At 48.4% G+C, this 20985-nt stretch overlaps 9 protein-coding genes across 9 annotated transcripts; 4 read left to right on the plus strand and 5 right to left on the minus strand.

Moving 5' to 3' along the window:
* Positions 1-107: 107 nt before the first annotated feature.
* P175DRAFT_0507835 (SET domain-containing protein) lies at positions 108-1826 on the plus strand (the record flags this gene model as incomplete). The annotated part of the gene is made up of 4 exons (XM_040898297.1): positions 108-407; positions 502-1028; positions 1093-1678; positions 1743-1826. The coding sequence occupies 4 exons, from the start codon at positions 108-110 to the stop codon at positions 1824-1826; spliced, it is 1497 nt and encodes a 498-aa protein (XP_040754488.1).
* A 2410-nt stretch (positions 1827-4236) lies between these two features.
* On the plus strand, positions 4237-7128 carry facB (C6 transcription factor FacB/Cat8; the record flags this gene model as incomplete). The annotated part of the gene is made up of 5 exons (XM_040899762.1): positions 4237-4726; positions 4819-5132; positions 5209-5489; positions 5543-5900; positions 5962-7128. 5 exons carry the CDS (start codon positions 4237-4239, stop codon positions 7126-7128), a joined length of 2610 nt encoding a protein of 869 aa, XP_040754489.1.
* A 629-nt stretch (positions 7129-7757) lies between these two features.
* On the minus strand, positions 7758-8394 carry P175DRAFT_0499655 (uncharacterized protein). Its single transcript, XM_040896780.1, has one exon. It carries the CDS (start codon positions 8077-8079, stop codon positions 7864-7866), a length of 216 nt encoding a protein of 71 aa, XP_040754490.1. The 5' UTR covers positions 8080-8394; the 3' UTR covers positions 7758-7863.
* Positions 8395-8564: 170 nt separating this feature from the next.
* On the plus strand, positions 8565-11838 carry tktA (transketolase tktA). Its single transcript, XM_040896781.1, has 7 exons — positions 8565-8854; positions 8923-8987; positions 9298-9440; positions 9495-9579; positions 9659-9953; positions 10015-11375; positions 11443-11838. Exons 2-7 carry the CDS (start codon positions 8934-8936, stop codon positions 11554-11556), a joined length of 2052 nt encoding a protein of 683 aa, XP_040754491.1. The 5' UTR covers positions 8565-8854; positions 8923-8933; the 3' UTR covers positions 11557-11838.
* Positions 11839-13492: 1654 nt separating this feature from the next.
* Positions 13493-15136, minus strand: P175DRAFT_0515061 (spermidine synthase). Its single transcript, XM_040898836.1, has 5 exons — positions 15053-15136; positions 14691-14871; positions 14475-14622; positions 14127-14367; positions 13493-13868 (listed from the first exon to the last, which is right to left on the minus strand). The coding sequence occupies exons 1-5, from the start codon at positions 15081-15083 to the stop codon at positions 13591-13593; spliced, it is 879 nt and encodes a 292-aa protein (XP_040754492.1). The 5' UTR covers positions 15084-15136; the 3' UTR covers positions 13493-13590.
* A 662-nt stretch (positions 15137-15798) lies between these two features.
* On the minus strand, positions 15799-16784 carry P175DRAFT_0499658 (ubiquinol--cytochrome-c reductase subunit 8; the record flags this gene model as incomplete). The annotated part of the gene is made up of 3 exons (XM_040896782.1): positions 15799-16020; positions 16122-16509; positions 16692-16784. Coding segments are annotated over 2 exons (237 nt in total), but the record flags the coding sequence as incomplete, so codon positions are not given.
* A 142-nt stretch (positions 16785-16926) lies between these two features.
* Positions 16927-17982, plus strand: phb1 (prohibitin subunit PHB1). The gene is made up of 2 exons (XM_040896783.1): positions 16927-17283; positions 17369-17982. Exons 1-2 carry the CDS (start codon positions 16960-16962, stop codon positions 17885-17887), a joined length of 843 nt encoding a protein of 280 aa, XP_040754494.1. The 5' UTR covers positions 16927-16959; the 3' UTR covers positions 17888-17982.
* Positions 17983-18185: 203 nt separating this feature from the next.
* Positions 18186-19692, minus strand: P175DRAFT_0474995 (25S rRNA (uracil2843-N3)-methyltransferase; the record flags this gene model as incomplete). The annotated part of the gene is made up of 2 exons (XM_040895228.1): positions 18186-18911; positions 19017-19692. 2 exons carry the CDS (start codon positions 19690-19692, stop codon positions 18199-18201), a joined length of 1389 nt encoding a protein of 462 aa, XP_040754495.1. The 3' UTR covers positions 18186-18198.
* Positions 19693-20491: 799 nt separating this feature from the next.
* Positions 20492-20906, minus strand: P175DRAFT_0157923 (uncharacterized protein). Its single transcript, XM_040892470.1, has one exon. The coding sequence runs from the start codon at positions 20789-20791 to the stop codon at positions 20570-20572; it is 222 nt and encodes a 73-aa protein (XP_040754496.1). The 5' UTR covers positions 20792-20906; the 3' UTR covers positions 20492-20569.
* Between the last annotated feature and the right edge of the window lie 79 nt (positions 20907-20985).

Raw genomic sequence — 20985 nt, forward strand, 5'->3', positions numbered from 1 at the left:
CTTTTGGCTCGTTACATCACAATGTGAAGTTAAACTCATCGAGAGAGCTATCTACCACTTGTTGACCTCGCGGTCAGTCAAGCTTTACAGGACAGCATCTGGGAATTATGAAGCGGAATTCTTTCCCCATTGAAGCCCTAGCTCCTTGGGCGCGGCTGAATGGGGTCTCAACCCACGAGGTCGCTTTCCGGAAGCTGCAGGCAGAAGATGGAACGGACAAGGGCGGAGCAATTGTCGCGACGGGAGACATACTTCCAAGTGAATCGGGAAACGAGGTGTCTTTGGAAGCTCAAGTTCTTCTCAAAGTGCCATCAGATATGATCCTTTCATATGAAATGGTCGAGAATCATGCAAAGTCCGATCGGTATCTTCGCGACGTACTGGATGTGCTTGGGGATTTCGGAAAGGTACGCTGCCTTTGTTTCGTGGTTTCGTGGACTCAGCTCAGTTTGAGCTTTGTTTCTGGCTTTCATCCTTGAATTCTCCAGCTGATATGTGTAGACAGCTAGAGGTGCCATCTTAACCTTTTTGCTCATCCAAGTTACGCACTCCTGCCCTGAATTTTCAGATGAGCGACATAAAATCGGGGTATCGAATCCTTGGACTGAATATGTAAATTTTCTGCCTTCAGAAATACCATTGCCTACGTTCTGGACAATGGAAGAGCTTGAGCTGCTACGAGGAACGTCCTTGAGACTGGCCTACGAAGCGAAGATACTTTCCTTAGAGACGGAATTCGATCATCTTCGCCAGTCCACAGCCGAGATTTTGTGGTGCCAGGAGCACTGGTGGGATGAAGATACTGGAAAGCTTACTTTCGATGACTGGAAATACTTGGATGCAGCATTCCGATCACGATCGGTAGACCTACCTGGACGTGGACACTCAATGGTTCCATGTATTGATATGGCAAACCATGCATCAGAAAGCATGGTGAATGCTCTGTACGAGAAAGATATCCACGATAATGCTATCCTTCAGCTACGTCCGGGAAAGGGGCTGCACTCAGGCGATGAAGTCACAATTTCGTAAGTCGTAAATCGTCTTTTTTTCAGCGAGGGGGAAGGTTTGATACTGACTCGAATACAACAGATACGGCGCCGATAAGGCAGCATCTGAGATGGTGTTCTCGTATGGGTTCCTCGACCAAGAGAGAACCGATGCGAAACAGTTGTTTCTCGACCTAGATATACCCGAAGATGATCCATTGAAGAGGGCGAAGAAAGCATTTTGCAACGAGGCCCCAGGGGTTCGTATTATCTCAAACTTCGTGGGTTCTGGAGAGACAAAAGCCACATGGGAAAGTCCAATTATCTGGTGGGCTTGTGTGAATGAGGAAGACGGACTTGAGTTTACGTTGCTGCAAACTAACGATGGCGGCAATGAGGTCAAGGTTACCTGGAAAGAAGAGGAGCTAACTAGCCCAAACCATCTTAAAGATTTCCTAACAGCAGACCCTTCATGGGATATTTTTCAACTACGTGCGGTCGTGCTCATTCTCGAGCGACTTGAAACTCAATTTTTCGTTCTTCAGACGACGGAGAGGATGGTATCTGATATCCGCGAGGACGAAGATATGCGTGCTATCTTCCGACCCGATGTGTTCAACGCCGTCACAAAGCTGAGGGAACTGGAAGGCCGGCTACTAGAGATGGCAATCAAGGACCTAGAGAACCAGGTATGTTTTTCTTTGGATCACGTGTGCCGGTTGCATTCATTAATTCCGGTCGTTCCTTGTATAGAGACAGGAGTTGATGATGTCGGAAGCGGTCCGCACTTACCTTACTCAACAGCAGTCTACAGACATCGAGGAGGACTTCTCTTGATTTTGTAATAAGTATCTTTGCTACAAAATCGATCGATTCTATGCACAACCCGATATAGCCTAGTACTGTACGTGCATGCAATGTGCCAATAGTCTACTCATGATCGAATAATCAATCCAAAGCGGAAACCGTCTTTTTTCAACCTTGGAAATGAGAGGGAAAATTTGGGGAAAGAAAAAAACAACGATCGTAACCCCGGCTGGGGTAAACTATAAACCATGGTATTCTTACCTGTTTTAAAAGAGCGAGCACCAGAGCATCGGAACGGAGGTTTAATCCCTCCACAGTCCACACAACCACTATCATGACGTTATTATTCCAGTTTTCTCACGCATGACAATGCACTGAATGCAGCAGCCTACTGGAGAAATACTGCTAGTGATTTGGTTAGAAGATCGATCGAACTTGTGGAGGCTTTTGCTAACCGGGTTGTGTGGCAATAGTATGATTCACTCAGATTCAGTGAGCCCCCTCCACCTCCGCTAAAGTGGTCTGGACCTCTCGAGTCCAAACGCAAATCCCAAAGCCTTGGAACCAAAAGCACGTTGGGGAATGAATTATACGGCAAAAACCGGGCAAAGATTTGGGTTCTCAAAAGTGATTTCCTTCAAAGCTCGCCAGTATCATGGCATGGAAAACCCAAACGGAAGCCTCAGGGAATACACTGTTCTCTGTAGGTAGGTATGGAATTCCAATGTGGAGAATTGCTCACTAAGTTAATTACCTGCAGTCAGTTAGCACAGCCCAAAAAATGCCCACCCGGAAATGTGGGAATAACTAGTCAAATTAGAAATAACGGATTCGATCAGCAAAATCCATCGATCAGTTCTTTGTGGTTGGTTTAACCGGCCAATGGAGGCTCCATCACCACCAACAAATGAGCACTAGCCCGCCTCCACATCTGCGAATTCTCGGCCAAGGCTCGGCCAGAGGGAGAGAAAAGGAGAAAAGAGCGTTGGGGGGACGTGCTCGTCGTACGACCCCTCATAATAAAGCATCAACGGGGGGGTCAAACTAATGTGGCGTTTAATTCTGGCCATTATTGTTACTCAGTCCGCAAGGGATTTTTCAAGGATCGGGACCAGGGTTTGATAGCGGTGTACTGCCAGAATAGCATATTCCGAGTCTGTCATGGTCCTGGGATCCCCCGCGCTTTCCCCCATACGCGAACGACCGGGGAAAAGTGGCAACTAATGGCAACTAATATGAGAAAGTGGTTCCGAGGTCTCTGGGGCGGTTATACCGAGACATGCATTGCCCTCCACGTCATGATTCACAACTAGTATTAAAAAGGGGTCGCGAACATCGAAGAGAGGTATGTTTTTTTTTTCCCGGCTCCCTTGATTTTGATTTTGATTTTGATTAATATAAAATCCTTCTTTCACAACGGATGAATACGGGTAAGAAAGGAAGCGCACCCCCGAATACGGTTGGGTGTTTCACTCAGGCTGAAAGTTTGTTACATCCCTGGTAGCCGGACCAGGGGATTAAATAACAAGAGAAGAGGGGGTTTACTTTGGCTTATTATGGACAGGGCTTCTTTGAATCAGATTAACTCTAGCAGGCGAATTACACGGGATTCCTCCCCTTTCCTCCAATAACATACCCTCGCGAAAACTTCCTGGTAGCATTCATCGTATTGGGCTCGGATAGAAAAGCTGGCCTTTCCCAAGGTCGAGCGTCCGGTTGGAGTCATGTGGAGTGAGATACGATGATCTTCTACATTCCAGATATATCTACAGGATATTGTCATTCTTCCTTTACCTTTGATTATTCTATATTCTGGCATCACAACCATAGTATAACTCAAAACTATAACCTGATACCCTCGAGTCCTTTGTCGGAACCGCATATCGTAACATTCCGGAGAATATCCTTTCATCTCTGGATTCCCCTCTCTTAAAGTTAATTGAACTGCTGACTTGGGCCGTGGCTTCTACCAGACTGAAGCTGTATCTGGATACCGAGCCAGTAATTAACGATGCAGGAAAAGTCGCCTGAGCAGACGAAAATCGTAAAAGAATTCTCATGATTGGTAAACTGAGGTCCACATGGCAACCTCCCCGCCGTCACCCGCACCGTAGAGTATTACCAGATACGGCCCCATACTCCGTTCCTTACCGTTCATCAAAAAGTCCGCCGCCCGCAGTCTCTCTCCCGCTCTGTTACTTCTCCTTACATCCTTCCTTCTTTTCTCATCACCATCATCCCTCTCTCTCCACTCTTTTCCTTTCTTTTTACTTTTATCAGATTATCGACTGTCAGATACTACTACTACCACTACTACTACTAATACTATTCTCAACTTGCTTCTCCAAAAGGACGGTTACTCGACACTTACTTCCCCCCCCCCAACTAGTACGATAACGACTGCGAATTGGCGCCAGGCGCGCCTTGGAAATCCCCCAAAATGCCTGGAATTCTTCCGATGAAAGTCATCAAGGTCGGCAACAATGCCCAAAGTCGCATCGCCCAGGCCTGTGATCGATGCAGAAGCAAAAAGATCCGCTGCGACGGTGTACGCCCTTGCTGTTCCCAATGCGCCAATGTTGGCTTTGAGTGCAAAACCAGCGACAAACTAAGTCGACGAGCTTTCCCCCGCGGATACACGGAGTCTTTGGAGGAACGGGTACGAAATCTGGAGGCCGAAGTCCGGGATCTCAAAAATTTGTTGGATGAAAAGGACGAAAAGATCGACGTACTCTCCCGTATACATTCATTTTCATCGCCGTCACACCAGAAGGTCGCTAAACCCGTTCAATCGTCGTCGTCGAATCCGGTGAATAATTCAAATACCTCGGGCTCGAACGAGGGTGTGATTCATGTGCCACAGCCTGCGGTGTCCAGCGATTCAGATGAGGTGGAGAGTTTTGGGATCTCAAGTATACGTGGATTTGCTGGTATGGTTTATTTATCCTGCGAATCGGAGTGGGAGGCGCATGGAATAGCGATGTTGTCGGTGATGGAAATTACTGACATCTGTCTCTGGAAGATAATTTCACCAGCAAGCTTGTGGATCAAGGCCGGGTATCGCTGGGAGTGTCGACGAAGGCTTTGACCGCTCCCCCTCCTCCTATATCTCATTCCTGCACCGATAAGACTCTCAGAACAGCTCCTCGAATCATCTCCGACCAGCTTATCAACATCTTTTTCCAAGAATGGGCTCCTCTTTACCCCGTTGTCCACCGACCTACTATTCTCAAAGCTTACGAGCAATACCTTTCCAACACCGAATCCTTCCAAGGCAACAAACGCGATGTCGCGCAGTTAAACCTGATATTCGCTGTCGCTGCACTTTCTTCTCCCGTAATATTTACACCCTCCCTGGTTCCCAATCATATAAATGCTAATATTCTTTTTCCCCCCCCCCGCCGAATTATAGTCGAGAACTAATCAAGACCCTGCTTTATTCGAAGAAAACTGGTCGCCTATTCTTGAATCACTTTCGGGCAGTATCTCCATTTCGACCTTGCAGTGCTATGTGCTTGCCCAAATGTATTGCATGACAAAGGGCGATTATTCCGGCCTTCTACGCTATAGGGGTCTTGCCGTCGGCCTTTGCCAGCAGTTGCGACTCCACCAGAGCCAGAAGCGTTTTTCTTCCAACCCTCTCGTCGCTGAAACGAGGAAGAAGGTGTTCTGGTGTCAATATGTCCTGGATCGGTATGTCTATTTATGACAGCCTCGAAATGTTACTCTCACTAACACGGGGATAGTTTCTGCTCTGCTCTAACGAATCTCCCTGTTCTTTTGCGAAACGAGGACATTCGCACAGAGTACCCAGAGGATATTGACGATGAGAACGTTACTGAATCTGGGTTTTTACCCACTCTTCCTGGCGAGTCTACTCGCATCTCCAGTGCCCTCGCGCTATTTGCGGCATCCAAGGTCCTCGGCAACGCCCTAGAAAATGTTTATCCGTCGGATGGAGGATACGACATCCCCTTATCCAAGCTGCGTGCAGTTGCAGAGCAACTTGATGAATGGGTGAAGACCTTACCTGCTCATCTTCGCCTGGAGTTTTCTCAAGACAAACCCAGCACTAATGTCACCAGCAGCCGATCGCCACTTCTAGTAAGTGCTGTATTCTATATATCGCCCATGGAGTCTTATTCACTAATCATCTTGCTTAAAGTCCCTTGTATATTATTTCATTCGGTCCCTTATCCATCGCCCTGCCGTTTGCTTCGGGGAGGAGCAAGCGCGTTCACCATCGGTCCTTGCGCTTGCCGACTCGAGCAAGCGCATCATCCAAATTCTACAACTATTGGACGAGAGACGCCTTTGCCTCTCCATTAGCATTAACCGAAGAGAATTGGTATCCGCGTCAGGGCTGGGACTCCTTTGGCAAAATATGGGCCTGAAACGCGACAGCAAACTAGTCAAAGAGAGCCAAAAGATTCTTACCGCGGTCATTGACCAGTTAGAGGGCGAATCATCCGCGGCTGCTGCCCAATTCAGCACTTTGGCTAGTGTGTTAGTGTCTTTGGATCGCAGCCACGCCAAGCACCAGCCCCCTGCTAAACCCCAGGACATGTCCCCGCCGATGCAGAAACCAATGAAGTCTCCTAAGAAGCAACTTCAGAGCTGGAAAGCGCGCTTGATGGGGAATATAAGCCTACACCAGCCCGAACGGCAGGAGCCCTTGTCGCGTAGGAATACAATCTCCGGCTCCAGCCCTAACCTCATTGAACGTCAGTTACGGTCTCCTAGCTGGGCTAGCCTGCCTCCTGAGAACCCCCAACATTCAAACGTCTCGATCGACAACAAGACCTTTTACCCCTCGTCTTCTGTGGGATATGGCGGTACTCATCTTTCCTGTTCTTTGCCTGGGGACCCCACATCCGGAGCTATGTCCCTCACAGACTGGGAATTTGTCGTGAGTGATATGGATCAAGGGTACTCGAATATTTTTACTGGGATATACGGGGGCAAAGAGTGCGGTGAAGATCATGGCCCATTTGCGTCTCTCACAACAGAGCACGTACAGAAACAAGGCCAAATGATTGCGCCCTTTGCTGCATCACAAAGTGATCTGCAGGGTCTATCGCCCGAGGCATGGTCCGCGACCAGCAGTAGCGACGCAACGCACCAGCAGGAGCTAACCGCACGCAGCGTTTATTCAGAAGAGAGTTTGGGAAGCACAGATGACGTCGTTCCCTTCCCCAACATGCAGCCCTCTCCCGAGGAACGCACTAGCGCACTTTTAGATCCATTCCGGGGCGTTATGATCCCTAACGGAGATGATGAAATTGATGAATTTGGACTGGTTAACGGTTGGGATCGACGGCTGGCCGTCTGAGTTTCTTTTTCCTTTCCTTTCCGCCCGGGCCCAAATTGTCTGCGTTTTTTTTTTTTTTAAGTCTTCTTGGTTCTCGAGGTGTCAAGGGTGTTGTATAATTATGTCGAAATGAGGGAGAAGGATCTATCTGTGCTGGCTTTGCATGATACCTAGGCGGGTTAGGAGTTTTGTTTAATTATCTGTCTTTACTACCCTTCCGCAGCCAGAGGCGACGTGGACTCGGACTCTTCACGTGCAAATTGCCTGGATAAAGTAAAATAGTTCAGCTCGATCTTTTATCTGATCCAAAATGAGAGGATATAACGGAACCGTGAATGTTCTCCCTAGTACTAGATATATATACCTAGATATATCGAGTATCCAGTGACGCGTCATTGTGCGGCTCTGGGGTAGATAGATCCCTACTAGAAATCAGGAATCGAAGCTTGGGAAGTGAGAGACGACAACAAAGCTCTCCACCAGCCACTGCCATGGCAATGTCAACATGGGTAGTTGGGGTACATCCATGATACATAATACATCCAGCTAAGGCATGCATGTGTGCCTGTACCTGGCTGAGGGCCAATTAGACAAGTTCCTAGAATTTATTAGGCAGAGAGGGGGATGTACTCCGTATAAGGGGGGGGGGGGGGGGGGTAATGAGATGATGAGATTTGACATGGTTTCCAAGGGGGGAGATTTTGCTGAGTCTGTTCTGTTTTAATTGTGCCATCAATTCCATTAACAGGTAGATAGTTATGCTCTGTACTCTGTAGAATTTGTCCCTCTTGGATTTCCAGGATTCCCTCCTTCAAGTTTAATCAAGTCTAGATGTTCTATTTTGTCATCTTTGGTGCCGGAAGACACTCCTCCGCCCTGGGGACCGGAGGTGATTAATCCATTGAGATCCCCCCCCCCCCTTTCCCTTCCCTCGTGACAGTGAAGAATTTGAACAGCACTCAAAAGGAACATGTTTAGTCTCTGGAAATTGGTATTGGACCGCACATTTTCCCGCAGCAGTCGCAAACAAACTCATGGACCGGGTTTTGTTAGGATTTAGCGGCGATCTGCTTTCCGTCTGTCTTGGGGGCTCATCATGGAGGGATTGGGGAGGGTTTAAAAGACGCATTCAGAGACGTAACCATCATGTACTCTATACAGAGTGAGTTTTACATTGTACAGAGTATATCAAGAGAATCTTCCGGTGGGGTATAGATAGATGCCTGAGGCTGCCATTGAGGGGTCTACTCTGTATTCTTAGTTAGCTAGCTTCAAGGAATAGTTAACCAGCCCAGTCAAACATTACTCAATGATTATCAGGTTAAGCTGTCACAGAATTTAGGCTATCAACAATTCTTACCAATTCTTCCATAATAACAATCATTCCTCACAAGTACCTCTTTCCCCCCCCCCCCGTGGATATAGAGAAAAGAACACCGGTGAACCTCAGGCTGACCCACTGCAATACATCATTATTTCCCCACTTATCCATTTCGACCCCTCCATTCATTTTCTGTATGTGTTGAATAATTAGTATTTCCCCCCATCCAGCTTATTATTCCATTCTTATCCTACCGTCCATCCCAACTCTTTTCTTTCTCTTTTCTTCTCTTCCTTCCTTCATCCCCCTTCTCCTCCTCCTCCTCCTCCTCCTCCTCCTCAAGCTCCTGCTTCCTCCTGTTCTTGTTTCTATCATTCTATCCCTTCCCCCTCTTCACAAGACAGGTTTGATTGAGTCTTTGATTTAGTGCGTATTCCGTCCCCCAGGCCCCCATCCCAACAAGCTCTCTAACCGTTTCTCCTCATTCTCAACAGACGTCGCCATCATGAGTTCCACAGATATTGACCAATTGGCCATCAACACCATCCGTCTTCTTGCGGTATGCTCTTCTCTGTTCTCATTTCATTCGTTCCCTCGTCTTTTCTGGTCTCCTTTTGTCATCAATCTGCCCTCTGCGTTGCTATCTGAGAAGCTGGGGGTGGGAACAAGCTCTGCAATTGTCTGCCACGGTCAAACTCAATGCACGGCGATGTTCGCGGGACTTTACTGCGCCCCAAACGTTTCCGAGTGTGACAAACCAGAGCTCTCGAAAATTGCCTCATTTTCTCCACGGGAAAATAGTGCCGTGAAACACGGAGCCCAAGAATTTTCATCAAAAGCTTTGTAGAGCTCCAACTGATGGTTTCTAGGTTGATGCTACCTTCAAGGCTAACTCCGGTCACCCCGGTGCCCCTATGGGCATGGCCCCAGTGGCCCACGTTCTCTGGAACAAGTTCATGAACTTCAACCCCAAGAACCCCGACTGGGCTAACCGTGACCGTTTTGTTCTCTCGTATGGTTCTCGTTCCTAAATCTCAAGAGTTGTTCCTAATCTATCTTGTTTTAGCAACGGCCACGGCTGCATGCTCCAATATGCTCTCCTCCACCTTTTTGGATACGCTCTCACCATGGATGACCTGAAAAACTTCCGTGTAAGTATCTGGTCACGCACAAAAAAAAATAAAATAAAAAAAATAAGTTTCCCAAAGCCTAACTATGTTTCCTTTCTAGCAAATTGACAGCATCACTCCCGGTCATCCTGAGGCCCACGATACCCCCGGTGTGGAGGTTACCACTGGTCCCCTGGGTCAGGGTTTCGCCAACGCTGTTGGTCTGGCCATTGCTCAGGCCCAGACTGGCGGTACATTCAACAAGCCTGGCTACAGCCTCTTCAACAACTACACATACTGCTTCTTCGGTGATGGCTGTGCCATGGAAGGTATTGCCAGCGAGGCTGCCTCTATGGCCGGTCACCTGAAGCTCGGGAACCTGATCTGTATCTATGACGACAACCATATCTCCATTGGTAAGAGACTCCGCCTTCCCTTCCCTTGAACGCCTCTTTTTAACCGATTTCTTCATATTAGATGGCGACACCAAGTGCGCCTTCACTGAGGACGTCACCAAGCGCTTTGAGGCCTACGGCTGGCACGTCGTCTGGGTCAAGGATGGTGACCACGACGTCAAGGGCATTGAGGCCGCTATCAATGAGGCCCAGTCCGTCACCGACAAGCCCACTATGATCCGTCTGACCACCACCATTGGTTTCGGTTCCAAGCTCCAGGGTACTGGTGGTGTCCACGGTAACCCCCTCAAGGCCGACGACATCCAGAGTGTCAAGGAGCGCTTTGGCTTCGACCCCGCCCAGAGCTTCGTCGTTCCCCAGCAGGTCTACGACCTCTACCACAAGCACGCCGCTGAGGGTGCTGCCAAGGAGCAAGAGTGGAACCAGCTCCTCCAGAAGTATGCTGCCGAGTACCCCAAGGAGCACGCTGACCTGACCCGTCGTCTTTCTGGCAAGCTCCCTGAAGGTTGGGAGAAGTCCCTCCCCGTCTACAAGCCTACCGATGCCGCCGTTGCTTCCCGTAAGCTCTCGGAGGCTGTCCTTGAGAAGATCCATGACGTTGTTCCTGAGCTGCTGTCTGGCTCTGCTGATTTGACTGGCTCCAACAACACCCGCTGGAAGAATGCTGTCGACTTCCAGCCCCCTGAGTACGGTATCGGCGAGTGGTCCGGCCGCTACCTCCGCTATGGTGTTCGTGAGCACGCCATGGCCGCTGTCATGAACGGTCTTGCTGCCTACGGCACCGTCATCCCCGCTGCCGGTACCTTCCTGAACTTCGTTTCCTACGCTGCCGGTGCTGTCCGTCTCTCCGCCCTCTCCCGTGTCCGTGTTATCCACGTCGCTACCCACGACTCCATCGGTCTGGGTGAGGATGGCCCTACCCACCAGCCTATTGAGACCCTGGCCCACTTCCGTGCTCTGCCCAACTGCATGGTCTGGCGCCCTGCTGATGGCAACGAGACCAGCGCTGCCTACTACTCTGCTCTGACCTCCAAGCACACCCCTAGCATCCTCGCTCTTACCCGCCAGAACTTGCCTCAGCTTGAAAACTCCACCATTGAGGCTGCTCTCAAGGGTGCTTACGTTGCTGTCGAGACTCCTAACGCTCAGGTTACTCTCATCTCTACTGGTTCCGAAGTCGGCATCTGTATCGATGCCGTCAAGGAGCTGCAGAAGCAGGGTGTCGCTGCCCGTGTCGTCTCCGTTCCTTGCTTCGAGGTCTTCGATGCTCAGGATAAGGAGTACAAGCTCAAGGTGATCCCCGATGGCATCCCCGTTCTGTCCGTTGAGGCTTGCTCCACCATGGGTTGGGAGCGCTACTCGCATGAGCAGTTCGGTCTGAACCGCTTCGGTGCCTCTGGCCCTTACAAGAAGGTCTACGAGGTAAGTCTTGAATTATTCTTATTATGGCTCCTTCTCCTTCGATACATGTACTAATATGAGTTTTTAGAAATTCGAGTTCACCCCCGAGGGCATTAGCAAGCGTGCCATTGCTACCATTAACTTCTACAAGGGATTCCCTGTCCGCTCGCCCATCAACCGTGCGTTCCAGCAGATCCTGTAGACGTCTCGCCCTAGCATCATGATTCTCGCGTTTCTTATGTCAATGACTTGTTATTTTCTTATGTGCGGGTATGGGTTTATGGGATGAGGGACACGGTCCCCTGTCGGAGACAACTCCAAAGGGATAGATTCCTTAGTTTAATGGTCCTACGAATTTCCTTTTGAGAAGAACAAAAATCATCCGCCAGCATGCCGGTTTGGTAAGACATTTCTGGTAGATTTACACAAAGATGTGCATAAAAAGAATACCACCTTTCGTTCAATTAATTTTCGTCCATTCTTTCGTCCGTAGCATCCAGAAAACGTCCTCGATAAGAAACCCAGGCCCTATCCACAGTCCATGGATTGATTATAGGGCGTGTTTATAATACTGGAACAAAAACATAGTAGTAGTAGTAGTAATCTCTTTGACAAGAAACTAACAGCTGTAGTAAGTGCCTACCTAAGTGTTGAATAATATAAAAGGAACGAGAAATAATCCTCTTGAAATAAATATATAGTCTACATACATATTATATACACACCCTAAACTCCGAACTGAGAATTAGTTAGGTTGTTAAACAATGCTTTTTTTTTTCAACGCATATTCATAGTACAATAATAAGAAGCCACATATCATATCATATCATATCATATCATATAGTTTGGAGGTTCCCTACCACCTGTGAATCACTCATACGGGGCGGGCGGTAACTATACTAATCCTAATAATAACTTAACTACAGATTAACTATTTGTAGTTGATTTAGGGCTCCGGAGACAAGTCAGAAATATAAAAAACATTTACGCCGTCTGTACTCCGTACAACCAGCTGTATCCGTACTCCTAGGAATCAATACACCAGGAAAATGAGAATGGGCCTTGTCAGTTCTCACACATTTTAAAACCATAGGATGGATAGTTAAGAGCGGAGTGGGACGGAGACTCCTGGGCCAAAAAAGACGCAAGAAGGGCTCGTATACATCCGCGGATATTGACCGGGAAGGAATGGTCAGGTTGGTAATGGGGTAAAGTCTCCTCCTCTATGGGCGTTTCTAATGATAGAGTAATAGTTATATATGAAAGGTTGCGAAGGGGGGGGGGGGGGGGGATGAAGACTTTCGCCAAATGGCGCTTCGCCACAAGTTTTAAAAGTGATGCCATGCTCGCATTTGCGGGCTAGCCTGCGGTCAGAAAGGAGAGGATTTCATTTTGCCATCGACCCTTTTAAAGGCCTCGTTCTTTTGTATGACTTGCATATTAACGTGGAGGATCAGTACCCCCCTGGGAAGCTGCTGCTGGGTGGACGGAAAGAGTTGACAAAGAGAAATTCAGAGCCAGCCTGGAGGCTCAAGGAACTATGTACGCGAGGCTTGCCAATGCGGGGCCTAGTCTGGCGCTGTTTCATTGTTTCCCTTTGATTGTTTCTCTCAGGAGTGTATCATGTCCACCACCATACCTTGATATTACACTGGGTAGACCTTGAGCCGAAGCAGAGGCGTTGGCATATCTCACGGATTTGCCTGGGGTAGAAGTCGTATCGGAGCGTATAGGTTTGAAGATAGGAACTGAAACCAAAACAGTCAGTAATACGATGCCGGCTGGAAAGTGAAGCTCCACCATCGTTTAAGCTTGTTCAAGCCAGAATGCAGATGCAGCCATACCCACAGCAGATGAATCGGGAGAAGTGCCTCCAGACTGGGGAAATGTGGTTTGACTTCAATCAGGTTTTAACCGTGGAACACTCCTTACTCCCTGTCTTGTTCATAGAACAAGATCAACGCAAAGTATAAAACCCCCAGTTTATACTCTACGCATCCAACAACAGAAGCAAGACCAAGAAATTCGGCAAAATGGAGGAATCTCCCTTCGTATTTATATTCATCATCATCAAATCATTATTTGATTACCAACCCCCTTCACAACGGGCCTCAAAATAGGAGATAACCCCCAAGTTGAAAAAAAAAAAAAAAAAAAAAAAAAAAAAAGTAAATAAAAATATAACAATAAAACCCCCAAAATTTTAAAGAACAAACAAGCATTGCGAAATCTAAGCTTAGTTCAAAGCCTTGCGAGCAAAGTTGGGGAGTATGAAGCTGGCACGGTGAATGTCGGAGTTGTAGTAGCGGCAGAGACGCTCCTCCTCCTCGTGAGTCCAGCTGCGGACGGGCTCCTTGACGTTGCGGGTGGCATCCTTGCAGCAGACCATGAAACCGATCTGGCCGGAGGGGTAGGTGGGGATAGTGGTGTAGGCGTATTCGGCGACGGGGAAGACCTCATTGCAGGCCTTCTTGAGGTCGGTGATCAAAGAGAGGTGAAGCCATTGGTTCTCGGCTACAAAGGCAAAACACGAACCCAGACCGATCCCGGGGATTCGGGTGGTTTTGGGCGTAGTACAGTTAGTTTCTCTGCTTTCTAGAAAATAAAAAAGACCAAAAATAAAGATAAAAGAATAGAGCGGAGATAGAGAGGGGGGCAGGAAAAGGGGGGAGTGAACGAGAAGGGAGGGGGGTTCAGGAGGAAGGAGGCTAGTAGGGAATACAAGATGGGGTATAAAGGAAATCGAGGAAGATAAAAGGAAAGGCAACGAACAACCTTGGGTGGTGATGACACCTCCATCGCGCAGGGCATCGCGCAGGAGCTCGAAGTAGGGCTTTTGGAAGAGGCTCTCAGCAGGACCTTCGGGGTCGGAGCTGTCAGTGATGATGACATCGAACTCGTTCTTGCGGTTTCTGAGGAACTCAAAGCCATCGCCAATGTGAACCTTGACGTTAGGGTGCTGGAAACCAATGCTCATTCCAGGGAGGTACTTCTTGGAGACCCGAATGACAGCCTAGGTGGGAACAAATCCGTAAGTCCGGTGATCAATTGACGCAGAAGATGTAAGATGGGCCATTGTGAGGGGGAGGAGGGGGAGGAGGAGGAGGGGGTTTTCTTTACCTCATCAATGTCGCACAGGATGGCCTCCTCGACGGTCTCGTGCTTAACGACCTCACGGAGGACACCACCATCTCCGCCACCGATAACCAGAACCTTCTTGGGGTTAGGGTGGGAGTTCATGGCCAAGTGAGTGATCATCTCCTGGTAGCTATAGTCCGATTATAATTAGCTGGGTGACGGAAAAACTAATTCAGCAACAGAGCCGGGGGTACGTACGAGAACTCATCGCGCTCGGTGCATTGGATGACATTGTCGAGGACCAGAACAGTACCGTAGTCGCTGCTCTCGAAAACAAGGACATCCTGGTACTTGGACTTCTCGTGGTGGAGGATCTGGTTGACCTTGAGGTTCATGGCCTGGCCGGGCCACATACCAGACTGCTCAGAGAACCAGCCATCTGGGAACGGGGGTTGAGTTAGTTGAGAGGAAATATGAGCCCAATAAAATAGAGGACAGGAGATATAATCAATTTCAAGGGGTGTATCGATGGGAGATTGATCAATTGAAGGTAGTTATTGATGCTGCGTTCGTTGACGTAGGGCGGGGTAGATTTGGGCAGAGGTGAAAATAATACATACCCTTGATAGTGGGGTGAGTGATGTCGGACATAGTGATGGATTTGAAGGGACGAATGAGACGAGGAGAACGTGAGAGAGTGACAGGATGAGGAGAAGTGAAAGGAAGAAAAGATGAAAAGGGAGAAGAAGAAGAAGAAGAAGAAGAAGAAGAGAGAAGAAAGCGAGAAAAGCAGACGAGGGAAGACGAGCGCATGCGGAGTGGGGGGAATCTTGGAAAAAACAGAGAGAGAAAAAAAAAAAAAAAAAAGGCAGAAAATGAAATAATACTTACAGGTTTGGGTATTTTGGGTTACAACCGCCTGTATCTTTTTTTCCTGGGTTTTTTCTCTCTTTCTTCTTCTTTTCCCCCCCTCTCTCCCGTGTTCCGGATGAGGGTTTTCTTGTCCAATGGGGGACATTTTAGAGTAGAATTCCTTCTGGCCATCTTCAGTGCAACAGATCATCTCTGACATCCCATTTCATCCTCTTCGAAGCTCTTGTAATTGGTAGATGGAGTCCATCTCCCCCATCCCATTCTGTCCCAAAGCGGAAGGACTTCCGCCTCAACTCCTCCCAGCAAACGGTAAACCCAAGGTCCCTTTGTGGGGGTATCATTACAATTATCATGAACAGGAGCAATTATATCAGTAGTAGGTAATAGCAACAAAAGGGAGCGGGTCATTGGTTAGAAGGCTCTACACCTGGAGCTCTAAAGGGTCCTACAGGGTCGACAAACCCTTTCAAGCCCAACATCATGCAAAACAGCATGCAGACAAATGAAAGTGCAATTCGTTCGATTGCTTCTAGGTACTGTACAGTGCAATCACAAAACAGATACATCTGCCTTGCTCTGTATTCCTTCTACAGCCACATACACACACAAAACCCCTCTCTCTCTCTCTCTCGCCATCTATTCCATACTCAAACAAAACATTTACTCGTCACCAGCCTCAGCAAGACGGCCAGGCTTGGAGTTGAGATACTCGTTCCTAAGCAGCGAGAAAGCAAAGAGTTAGCCAGCCAATCACAGCACACGATTGCCAATATTATCTACTCTATCCCTAATGTCCCGGGGAGCCGTGAATCGTACCTCTCAATAGCCCAGTTCATGGCAGCGTAGGCAGCAACGAAAGGGGGGACCACATAGAGGACCTGGTGTCTGCAGCGGCGGAAGGTGTTGAAGATAGCAGCGTGGAAGGTACCAGCAAGGGGGCGTTGACGGTTGGGGGAAATGGAGTAGGAGGCGATGCGCTGGGGGGTAGTGCAACCTATTGAGTCCAAGATTAGTACTTGACCACCACTTGCGAGTTTGGATCATCCAATGTCGTCCGAGAATGTTCGTCTAGTAAAGGTAATGTTTCGCCGAGATGGCGTAGCTTAATTGAGTGCAGCGATCTCGAGTTTGTCGTGGTCGCAAAATGTGCTATAGGGATGAAGGCTGAAGGGACCTACCCATATCACCCCAGTTGCCCATGTAACTATATTTCCAATTGAGTCAGTTGGTTCCAGAGCAACATCAAAACGTACGGCTCTCTCTCTCTCGACAACCACTCAGGGCTGAAGACCAAGCAGTATCTCGAGAAACAAAAGCCGTCAAACAACCGCCCGGATACCCGGAAGGTCGCCCACACAAGACATCGGACCAGCAGGGGAAACTCACATTCCATTCTTAGGATCCAAAGAGCCACCCATTGTGAAAGTATCGATAGAGTGAATGGGATACAAGGCGCGATGTGGGAATGGAAGACAAGGCAAGACGTCGAGAGAGAAAGAGTCGACGTTCGTCTCGGGCTAAAACGGCGAAGTTGCAAGTCCAACGCCGCTAGTCCGTTTTGGGACAGCACCGAAAAGCCCGCGACATCATCCAGAGAGCAACCTGTAAAAGTGCTCCATCTCCAACAACCAGATTAGCATCTCCCCACCTCATCATGGCGGCGAATTCCCTGTACAATATCTACCGTCTGGCCATCCCCGTGGCTACGGGAGCCATGATCTTCAACTCCTCGATCTACGACGTCCGTGGCGGAACCCGCGCTGTCATCTTCGACCGACTGTCTGGTGTGCAGGAGAAGGTTGTCAACGAGGGCACACATTTCCTCGTCCCTTGGTTACAGAAGGCCATTATCTACGATGTCCGAACCAAACCTCGCAACATCTCTACCACTACTGGAAGTAAAGATTTGCAGATGGTCAGCTTGACTCTGCGAGTTCTCCACCGTCCTGACGTCCCGAAACTGCCGGCCATCTACCAGGTATCCCTCTCATTATTATTATCATCATTATCATCATTATTTTCGAATATAACCTGTATATTCTCTAACACTGTTTTCTGAATAGTCATACGGTACCGACTACGATGAGCGTGTTCTCCCATCCATCGGAAACGAAGTCCTTAAAGCCATCGTCGCTCAATTCGACGCCGCAGAACTAATCACCCAGCGTGAGGCTGTCTCCAACCGCATCCGCACAGACCTGATGAAGCGCGCTGCGCAATTCAACATCGCCCTGGAGGACGTCTCCATCACCCACATGACCTTCGGAAAGGAGTTCACGCGCGCCGTCGAGCAGAAGCAGATCGCACAACAGGATGCCGAACGAGCCCGTTTCATCGTCGAGAGGGCTGAGCAGGAGCGCCAGGCCAACGTTATCCGTGCGGAGGGTGAAGCTGAGAGTGCCGATATCATTAGCAAGGCTGTTGCCAAGGCTGGAAGCGGTCTCATTGAGATTCGTCGGATCGAAGCTAGCAAGGAGATTGCGCAGACCCTTGCCACTAACCCGAATGTCACCTATCTGCCTGGAGGCGAGGGCAAGGATGGCGGAAAGAGCACAAGCCTTCTCTTGGGCCTTAGGAGTTAAGGTGTTCCTAATCTAATAAAATTAAACCGATTGTATTTTTTACCCCTAACTTTTTCCACTTATTGTTGTTTCCGTTTTTTTTTTTTTTTGCCTTGCCTTGCCTTGCCTTGCCTTGCCTTACTGGTTGGGCCTTGGGCGTGCATGATCTTCATGGCGAATTGAAGTTGTCTGGTTGTTCCTCTCTATGAACTGTAGCAATAACATACCTATTCCTCTCTCCATACCAAAATCAAAACCGTGGATTGTGAAAACATACAAGTATAACTTATGCTACACTATCATCATCATCATCATATGAATTAAATATACCACTATAATCTCCTATAAACATGAATCTGGAACCTCATATCCTCCAAACCTGCCCCTTCCCCAACATCGTACCACAACTTCGCCGCATCCCTCCTCCACCATCGTGAATCCTGCGAGAAAAGCCTTTCCCACTTGCCCGTCGCAACTGAGAGAAGCGTGTGATCTAGGAGAAACTTCATAGGGTATTGTCTCTCTTGCACACCGCTACCGCCCTCCTGCTGAGTCTTTCCGAGTTTCAACGTCGAGTAGCTCCCAGGACTATCTACAACCAGTAACAGAGTCCCCGGGCGTAAATGGTCGGTTGTGCGCAGTAAAAACGAGGTTGCCTTTGCCATCGATGTTGAGAAGAGTTCGTTTAGCGTGAACATTAGCGTTACCATGACGGTGGATGTTGGGAGGGAGTTGGGGTTGTTGTCGGCGTCCGCAGCATTGAAGTGAAAAAAGAGTTCACCCAGCTTCTCGTCCGGTAGAGAAAGAACGTCCAGTCGTTGGAAATCCACCGAGAACCCAGCTGGGTTTCCATCTGCTCGTGTTGTGTCCGGGAGTAAAGGGGCCCGGTGGGCCTTTGACCCCGGCACTCTAGGCGATAGGATAGTCGAGGATAGTCGGTTCACAACCGTAGACCAGTCTGCGATATCGACGGCCGTGATTGAGAGATCTGGATAGCGGCGGGGTTCTCCTTCTCCTTCTCCTTTGCTCGCTCCTGGAGCTTGGGCTTGGGGATCACAATCACACACGGCAGACGACGAGGCCATGCTGTTCTGTTCGCGATCGTCATCCTTGTCGTCGTCGTCGTCGTCGTCGTCTAGAGAGACGGAACTAACAGCATCCAATAAATCCGTCGGTTTCTGGTGCTGTGCCGATTCATTCATCAAATCCCTCCACGCAGCAGCTAGAGCAACAATCTCTGCTCCGGCACCACCACCAATACACACAACATGGCTCTTGCTCTGGTTCTGGTTCTGGTTCTGGTTCTGGTTCTTCCCCATGGCACGATCATCCATAATCCCTTTCATCAAGGACTTGAACAGCCCCGCGTACCCCAAAGCCCGCGCAGCACTCCAGCGCAGCGCATAAGCACGCAGCAAACCCTCGTCGGCATCTGTGAACGCAGAGTCAAAATCCCGGTTATACAAATGCGACTTGATGGTTTGAATTAACGATTTGATATCCAGTTCGGTCTCTGTTGGAGCAGAGGTGGGAGCGCTGCTACCGGTAGGAGAAGAAGTAAGCAAAGCAGCCCCGAACACATTCAGCAGTAACTGCTGGAGAGATACTGGAATCGTCTCTGCAATCTCGATCTGGTTCCTATTGTTTCTGTTGGTTTCGTCTGAATGTGCCGGGGTTTTCTGCGCTGGCTGTCGTTGTGGCCGCTCATAGTCTTTGTCTTTGCGACGGGGCACAGCACCGGGATTCCTTTTATCCCGCTTGACATCGCGATTCTGCGACGAGTCCTTGGGTGGCTTTCGAGAGTTGGCTGTGCGAGCTTGTGGCATTGTGAGATTTTCCACGCCGCTGGAGTGCGGGTGCAGTGGAACTGGCTGGGGAAGAGGATTTGCTAATCTCAGCCTAGTAAAAAAAAATGGTGGCTATAGATATTTCTTCAACGGGGCACGGGGATGCAGACGACAAGACTCTGTATCGAGATACAATCAATCCGGTCTAATCCTGCAAAAGCTGAATCCCGGATATCCCGTATATCCCAGTGGACTGTACCTTATAATCCATTTCTCTGGGCGCAAGGGAAAAAAAAAAAAAAAAAAAAAAAAAAAGTATCATAAATAGCGGGGCATAAAAAAAAAATTGATAACTTGGGAGACACCCGGAATCGAACCGCGGATCTGTGTGAGGTATATAAGCCATAATTTGGTCTCCATCAGGTATGGGTGTGTGGGCCTAGCTCAGAATCCATTTCTTGCCTTTTACCAGAGATGGCCGTGGGCCACGCAAAAGACCCTATTCATCAATCTTTGGACTTATCCTATCGACATAGTCGTCGATTTTTGTTGCGTTTTTTTTTTTTTCAGATGGTATGTTTATTTCTCTGCTCAATTATATATATACCCTACGGTCTTTTTACGAGGTTTCTCCCCCTTTCTACGCAGAGGAAGTGGATTGTTGATGGCGTGGGTTTACGTTGCAGTGAGTGCGGATAAAGGACATATAGCGTCGACTGTGAGCATTCTCCATAATATAATGCTTTATGTTCTACAGTAAGGTAGTTGGACCTGAAAGATAGGCTCCAGAGGCTATCGTTCAAACAATGCTTGTACTACATATATGACAGAGTGTAGATTTGATTGTTTGTTAAAATTTGGGCACGATGCCTCTACAAAACACTAACAGCCACCTCCAGGGACAAACAACCCCCAATTAAAAAAAATCACCGATGGGGGCAATCGGCTCAAAGAACTTCATCAAGGAAAGTAGGCGCAGACAAATGGATGAGGTAGCCAGAAAATTAAACAAGAGAGATTGTAAGAAAATAAAAGAATTCGAAAAAAAAGAGAGAACAGAAATAAGTGAAAATATGCCCACATGTTGCAACCGGCCATAATGAGAGACAAGAATGAAAAAGAGAAAAAAAAGTATCATACCCTTACGCTTGTAATCACATACCAAGAAAAGAGACTCGTCAGGTATCCCAACAATAGAAGGTAGACCAGTTGGATAAAAAAAAAAAGTATCAAGGGTGGGGAGAAAATAACAGAAAAAGTCGCAGTCGGCCTTACAAAGACCATGTTGAACGAATCATAACCAGGATACTATGTACAAGGGGTCGGTAATGT

This window comes from Aspergillus ochraceoroseus (genome assembly GCF_002846915.1).
Source record: "Aspergillus ochraceoroseus IBT 24754 chromosome Unknown P175scaffold_2, whole genome shotgun sequence".
Taxonomy (NCBI): domain Eukaryota; kingdom Fungi; phylum Ascomycota; class Eurotiomycetes; order Eurotiales; family Aspergillaceae; genus Aspergillus; species Aspergillus ochraceoroseus.

Coding starts and splice junctions, on each gene's coding strand:
- P175DRAFT_0499655 (XM_040896780.1), bottom strand. CDS start 8,079: ATGTTCCTTTTGAGTGCTGTTCAAATTCTTCACTGTCACGAGGGAAGG.
- tktA (XM_040896781.1), top strand. CDS start 8,934: ATGAGTTCCACAGATATTGACCAATTGGCCATCAACACCATCCGTCTT. Junction 8,988..9,297: donor ACACCATCCGTCTTCTTGCG/GTATGCTCTTCT, acceptor GATGGTTTCTAG/GTTGATGCTACCTTCAAGGC. Junction 9,580..9,658: donor ATGACCTGAAAAACTTCCGT/GTAAGTATCTGG, acceptor TTTCCTTTCTAG/CAAATTGACAGCATCACTCC.
- P175DRAFT_0515061 (XM_040898836.1), bottom strand. CDS start 15,083: ATGTCCGACATCACTCACCCCACTATCAAGG. Junction 14,872..15,052: donor CACTCACCCCACTATCAAGG/GTATGTATTATT, acceptor CCCCGTTCCCAG/ATGGCTGGTTCTCTGAGCAG. Junction 14,623..14,690: donor ACCGAGCGCGATGAGTTCTC/GTACGTACCCCC, acceptor ATCGGACTATAG/CTACCAGGAGATGATCACTC.
- phb1 (XM_040896783.1), top strand. CDS start 16,960: ATGGCGGCGAATTCCCTGTACAATATCTACCGTCTGGCCATCCCCGTG. Junction 17,284..17,368: donor AACTGCCGGCCATCTACCAG/GTATCCCTCTCA, acceptor TTTTCTGAATAG/TCATACGGTACCGACTACGA.
- P175DRAFT_0157923 (XM_040892470.1), bottom strand. CDS start 20,791: ATGATACTTTTTTTTCTCTTTTTCATTCTTGTCTCTCATTATGGCCGG.